Below are 7,399 nucleotides of genomic sequence, written 5' to 3'. Positions count from 1 at the left end.
TGCTGGGGTGCCTTCTGTGCGGAGTCTGCATGTCCTCCGTGTAGTCGAGTGGGTTTCCTCCGGGTGCTCTGGTTTCCTTCCACATCCCAAAGACATGCTGTAAGTGGATTGGACACTTTAAATTGACCCTAGGTGTGAGTGTGTGTGTGAGTGTGTGAGTGTGTGAGTGTGTGAGTGTGTGTGTGTGTGTGTGTGTGTGTGTGTGTGTGTGTGTGTGTGTGTGTGTGTGTGTGTGTGTGTGTGCCTTCTCTGGAAGGTTGGGCAGCCAGGCTGGCAACTCGACACCGTAAAGCTCCACTGCTAATCATGAGCGGACAAGTGATCCACTGTGGTGACCCCTAACCGGGAAAAAGCCAAAAGAAGAAGAAGCAGTTGATACAGTACTCTCTAGCTGGACAAATTAACTTTTTTACACAGACTAACACAACAACCACATATTTTGAAGATGAAATTTTTCTTGTTCCTCAGCAGAGCCTGTTTTATTACATACTAACCTACATCTGATCATGGCTGACTGCAGCAGTCTTCCTGACTTATCATTGCTCTTACTGTACCTCCTAAATCAGAGAAGTTACTGCATGACTCCACAGAGTGCTCCATGAGGGGAGCTACTTATCATTCTAATGAATGTAGCCTTATCAGTCAACGGTAAAAGTTCATGCTCATTAAGGGATGACAATGACCAGAGGAAGGGACTAGTGGACTGACAGATGGGAGAAAGGATGCCGTGTGTTCAGAACAAAGTCCGCAGTCTCATTATTTTCTTTTTCTCCAGGACATTATGCATCTCTCTCTGCCTCACTTGTCATGTCCTCTGTCCCTCCTAGTTAGTTCAGTGCTCTTTCCGGTCTTGAAGGACATTTATGAGAGGTGTCCAGTTCTGCCTCCTTTTCCCCCATTCTCAGCCAATCTGGGTTTGCCACCAAACCTGGTCATTGGCGTCACAGGAAGTAACATAACCTTTCCACCAATCAGATGGCAGCAGGTGAAATACCTCATAGTGATTATGTTTCCTGATATGATTTTTCGTTGTGTTGCCTAATATAAACGTTTGTTTAATTGCAAAAGCATATACTCCTTAACTTCATTTAAGACATATCACTGCTTCACTTCTGTTCAGTTGTCCCCGTGGACATACTCTACCTGGACTAGGATGTGGACATTCACTTGAGCTAGATTTTACATTTTAGTTTTCTTTTTGGCTGGACAAATGATTGTCTGAATGACTCACTGCAGACATAAAAAAACAAATATTTCTGGCCGTTAACCTTCTAAATGATTTAGGAAACGTACAATAAAATTAAGAAAAATACAAAATTCCGTACATACCAATGTGGAATTGTGGTAGAAATATGTTACCTTTTTTTTCAAAACTATGCAAAAAATTCTGAATGCTCTTCACTGTTGTTTGGCAGTGTCTTCATGATAGCAATCAATTTAATCATGTCGATTTATGTGGTAGGAAATGATGCACTCAGTTTAGGGATTTAGTTTGCTTTTGACATGAACAGGACACACTAGAAAGACAGATGTTTCTCAAAGAAATCTCATTCACTGGAAATGTATCTCATCCATGTGACGCAGAGCTCTTCCCTTACCAAGAGAAACTTGGACCAGTGGATGGAAAATCGGAGGAACTCCCCAGGTCTAGCAATGTTTCTAATGGACAGAAGCAGCTTATAAATATTGCGCTAACATATTTTCCCCTTAAAATAACCTCTAAGGCACATAAACTTTTGGGATCCAATTGGGATGCCTGGCTAGACTTATAAATGCCTCAGTGATCGTTGGCCTAGTATATCTCCATGAACCTATGCATTTATTTCCTAGTGATCTGTAGCTTCTTACATGAATTTAACATCACTTTGACATTAAATTTTTTTCCCCTAAATTTTATGCAGCACTAATTAGGAAGCATCTGCAAAACTGCAATTAGTGTGTCTACATATCAGTTATTATAGCTCTGTTCTGAAATGAACCCAATTTGGAAAAATGCAGCGTTCAGGAAGAACAAAAAATCTTATACTAAGAAGCACTTTTGTGCACCTTATCACCACTTATTTCCAGAAAAAAATTCTTGATGCACATGTCAAAAAAAAAAAAAAACAGTATAAGCTCTGGTAGTTCAGCAAAATGGACTGACAGCAGATAAAAATAAAGAAGACAAAGGGATTTCCTCATGGGCTGATGATGATAATGATGTCAAAGGAATCAAAAGTGAAGACAAAGCCTGCAGGAACTGATGGACATATAATGTTAAAAAGTCATCATTTATTGGCTGAAACTACTTTGAAAAAAATTATCAGCAGTTACAGATTACACAACTACAGACAGACACGCAATAAATAGTACATTTATTACATCACAGAAGAAGAAAACTAATCAAATACTCTATTAGCTGACTTACTTCACATGTAGTATATTTATCCAGGAAAATGGATGACTAGATCAAACTAGGTTAAAGGCAAACATGATAAAACCTAGAGATTATGCTACAAGGGACCATAAGACTGACAATGCACTAATGTGCTTCTGAGACACATACTAAAGATTCAGGGCTTTACACACACGTTCATATTCCTGTGCAGAAATGCAACTACAACAGATTCACAACAGGGATCAGAACAAGTTAAGTAAAGGTAGTACAAGCACCTCTACACATCCAGGCATAGACAGTAGGAGTGTGATACTGATATGGTCACTCAATGAAGACATCCACTGTTGATGAAAATGTTCTACATGACAAGTCTTTGGAGAGATATCCATTAGGCTCACTGAAGAGATTGTTCTATAGCTGACAGAACTGTATGTCAGGGATGGTGAAGTATAAAAATTCCACTGTTCACTTTAGCATCAATTTTCTCCAGATTAGCTAAATGATGGCAAATCAGTGCCGGTGCAAGACAGACTGAAGATCCTGTGGCAGTGAACCAATAATTGTATCAATGTACAGTTCCAATTTTTGAAATGTGCCTTCCTTTACGGGCAAATGCTGACACCTAGCTTTTACCTGTCAAAAGAGAAAGAACATGGAAGAGTCTAGTTATTGAATTTCACATGTGATATGGTGCTAAGATACATCATGTACTTACTATTACAGTTACAGTAGATCTTCAGCAGGGGCTTCTGGAGAGGAGTTATAATGTTACCTGTACTTAACAACAAACAGCTCAGAAATTCTCAATCTGCAGGCAATACATCTCAGAAAACTCCTGTATCCCATCCAACAAAGTGCAAACTCACTGACTTTTGCAGGAGGGTGGACCCTCCTCTGAGTGGGTAGGAAGATGGTGCAAACATGAGCACAGAGACAACCATAAAAGGAAGGGGTTGCCTCCTCTCCATGATGCCATATTGTTAAGAAAGAAAGAAAACTTTCTAACGAGGAGAACATAGGACAAATATAAAATAAACTGACCAGAAAAAAATTGTGTCCATCTATCATGTAACAGAAGTGTTCCTCTATCATGTAACAGAAGTGTCCATCTATCAAGCAACAGAAGTGTCCATCTATCATGCAACAGAAGTGTCCATCTATCATGCAACAGAAGTGTTCATCTATCATGTAACAGAAGTGTCCATCTATCATGTAACAGAAGTGTCCATCTATCATGTAACAGAAGTGTTCCTCTATCATGTAACAGAAGTGTCCATCTATCATGTAACAGAAGTGTTCCTCTATCATGTAACAGAAGTGCCCATCTATCATGCAACAGAAGTGTCCATCTATCATGCAACAGAAGTGTTCATCTATCATGTAACAGAAGTGTTCATCTATCATGTAACAGAAGTGTTCCTCTATCATGTAACAGAAGTGTTCATCTATCATGCAACAGAAGTATCCATCTATCATGTAACAGAAGTGTCCATCTATCATGCAACAGAAGTGTCCATCTATCATGTAACAGAAGTGTCCATCTATCATGCAACAGAAGTGTCCATCTATCATGCAACAGAAGTGTTCATCTATCATGTAACAGAAGTGTTCCTCTATCATGTAACAGAAGTGTCCATCTATCATGTAACAGAAGTGTTCATCTATCATGCAACAGAAGTGTCCATCTATCAAGCAACAGAAGTGTTCATCTATCATGCAACAGAAGTGTCCATCTATCATGTAACAGAAGTGTCCATCTATCATGTAACAGAAGTGTCCATCTATCATGTAACAGAAGTGTTCCTCTATCATGTAACAGAAGTGTTCATCTATCAAGCAACAGAAGTGTCCATCTATCATGTAACAGAAGTGTCCATCTATCATGTAACAGAAGACTGTAAAATCTTAGAAAGAGGAAGGAAAGGGTAATGTGCATGCTGACTGATGATCTCTCCACAATCCACTATTGTGGAAATAAATTCCTTCTAAGACATCATTCCTTACAAGACTGCCTTATCAAGGCTTGCTCCTGTTTGGAAGTCACCTCCAAATGCTAGTTTGAAGAAACTGTGATCCATAAACATAGCTATGGTAGGGTAAAGGGGAAACTGCTTCGGGTGCCAAGTGTTAGGGACAAGATTGGCAGTTGTCAATGGGATTTTACTACAGTCCAAGCATTCATAAATAAATGCTGATACTGTAATTTCAGTAAGGATTAAAACACTGTTGTGCTTTGCTGGTGGTACTGCAGCTGTAGCAAGTGGTGAACTACAATTTCAAGCAGATTTGTTGGTCCTCTACTTAGAGTTGTGGGGTACTTGTTAGAGGAATGGCATCAGATGCTAGATGAGCTAACTGTAGCTGTTGCTGTGAACTTTTGCTCATATATCAGCACAATAGTACAACTGTCTAAAAATCAGAGGGAGAACTGTCAGCAAATTTAGAACAGTACTGATTGCACTTCATTTGGAGACAGGTCTTGTCTCTGTGGTAAAGTATGAGACACTCTGTAATGAAACCTCCACAGCTGTTCTGCATTACAGACAGCACTACAAAACCCATATGACATTTCCGTTTAAGATAGCTTTCTTCAGGTCAGATACTATGAGAAGTCCGACGACAACAAAAATTTTCATAGCAAGAATAAACTCTGACACATAATGGAGGAAAGACAGTAAAAGGGATGTGTCCTTATTACAGCAGTTAAACTTTGAGTGGTCTGTGAGTGGGTGGAACACTTGGGTGCTTCCTTCAATGGCCTTCTTAGGTGGAGCTTTTAAAAATCATGAGTCACTGTGCATATGGAGGCAGATTTTCTATGGCACATTCACAGAAATCCCACATCCGGATTATGAAGTGGTGCAGTGGTTAACATTGTCACCTCACAGCAAGAGGTTCTCCATTTCGATTCTCGGCTGGGGTGCCTTCTGTGTGGAGTTTGCATGTTCTCCCTGTGTTCGCGTGGGTTTCCTCTGGGTACTCCGGTTTCCTCCCACATTCCAAAGACATGCATCTGGAGCATTTCTCCCCAGGCCTCCGCTGAAAACAGGCTCTGTGGAACCTAGTCGGACTTTCCCGGTCAACAAATGAAAAATAAAAAATAAATAAAATGAAGTATACAGATACCAACAATCCCCAGTTATTGGCCCATACCTAATCAAGGTTACATATGGAAGAAACCACATTAAACTGAAAAGATATAAACTCATAAACTTGTTTGTTGGTTACTGATAATCCTACTAAAATACTGGCAGCAGTCAGAGTGGCTACCATGAGGCAGATGAAGGGCTGGAATAATATAGCAACTGCAGAGGGCCTGTTCAAAGATGTACTGAATGGTGGGTGCACACATCTTTTATATCTTACTTCAATAGGCACACTGCAATGAGTGAAACATTAGAGAAGAATCTGAAACCCAAAATCAGCCTCAGCCTGGGTAAAAAGACTCTGAATAACAGAAGCATGGCTTTTGGCAGGGATGTCTGAAAAACAGCCCTCCTGAAAAGAAAATCTCTATTCCTAGGCTTGATTTCCAAACAGTATCACTCACTGAATATGAACACGGTCATGCAGGTGACCAAGTCGCAGATGTCTGCAATGAACACATTTGAAAGAAACACTATATACGGCTATGCCCCTGGGAATATATACATTAATGGCACTGGCTAAAGACATTTTAGTTTCTGTTGAGAAAACTGAGTTACGCAATAAGCAATCCACTTACACATTTGCTAGGTCATCATCCTACCTAACAGGAATACAGGAAGTAAATAGGTATTCTGTTTTCTTGTGCTATGAACTTTGCAGAGGTGGGAATGCAACAGGCAATGAATATCCAGAGTATGAAGAATGTGCTCCTTTTTTTGTAAGATTCCATGAAAAAGTCTTGAAGGTAAACAGAATGGCTGAGTGAAAACTTGGATGCTACCTAAAATAAGAAAAAAAAAAGATTACGTGGAAGCTTAGAAATATACAGAGAAAACATGACAGTTACAACAGTGACTTTCAGGAGATAAACTAAAGGTCTGCTGAAAGAAATGGCTTAGACAGCACTCCTCTTATAGCAGTCTTAAAGTTCAAGTTGCAAGATGGAGAAGAGTTTTTCACTAGAGGTGAGAATTCAGAACACCTCTAAGACTCATCCACAGGTGAGCCAAAATCCTGCTTTCCATTATATCATGAAAAGCCAAGATGGCTGACAAATGACTACTAATGATGGAGTAACTAGGAATCGGATCACATGTATTGTACCTGAAGTGTTAAAGGCTCACTCAGACATTAAGAAGTGAGGAAGAAGAGTATGCTTCTCAGTCCAATTGGAGATCCAGACCTATTTGGAGGGGTTCCTGGGAGCATCCAAAATTTCTGATCTATTGAGTAGCCAAACCCAGATATGGAGTTTTTCTCTGCCACAGTGCCTGCATCAGAATCATCTTTGAGAAAACCTACATGCAAAAAGTCTAGAGCCAGGCTTGTCAGGACCACTGAAGAGGGAATCAAAGGGCATCCTGACCTTTTTTGTGCAGAACTTGGAAAGTTATAAATCTGCTTTTAAATGCATATTAAAACTAGGAAAGGAACCACAGATGTGTCTCTTGTGAGTCATACAGAAATTAGAAGAGGTCAATTAAGGAGTCACACAGAAGTTAGAACAGGTCAATTAAAGTTAATTATCTGTGAACTGCGGGTGGAATAAGGAATTAAACCTTCTATTTAAGGGGTAAAATAAAACATTTCAAAGCTTCACTGGAAAAGCTCACTCAGACTCTGCCACAACCTGCTGCGAAGAAAGGTTAGCTTGCTATTGCTTTCTTATATTTTGTATTACTTTACTGCCTTCTTCTATTTTGTATACTGTGGCTTGTTTTATTTATACTGTGTTTTACTTCTATTCTGCTTTTAATTGCATATTAAAGCTAGGAAAGGGACAACAGTTGTGTCTCTTGTGAGTCACACAGAAATTAGAACAGGAAAATTAAGGAGTTACACAAGTCCGAACAGGTTATTTAAGGTTAATTATTT

General features: G+C 39.6%; 1 protein-coding gene across 1 annotated transcript in view; it reads right to left on the bottom strand.

The window, feature by feature from the left end:
* Positions 1–2,251: 2,251 nt before the first annotated feature.
* Positions 2,252–7,399, bottom strand: part of DENND6B (DENN domain containing 6B) — a 1,114,433-nt gene continuing 1,109,285 nt past the window's right edge. Inside the window, exon 20 of the mRNA XM_044088568.1 lies at positions 2,252–3,010. Within this exon, the coding sequence (XP_043944503.1) occupies positions 2,888–3,010 (123 nt within the window). The 3' untranslated portion in view covers positions 2,252–2,887. The remainder of the gene's footprint in view (positions 3,011–7,399) is intronic.

The sequence above is a fragment of the Protopterus annectens genome, chromosome 11.part0, assembly GCF_019279795.1.
Source record: "Protopterus annectens isolate FY-2018-M chromosome 11.part0, PAN1.0, whole genome shotgun sequence".
NCBI lineage: Eukaryota > Metazoa > Chordata > Ceratodontiformes > Protopteridae > Protopterus > Protopterus annectens.
This window is presented reverse-complemented; position numbering and strand designations above follow the sequence as displayed.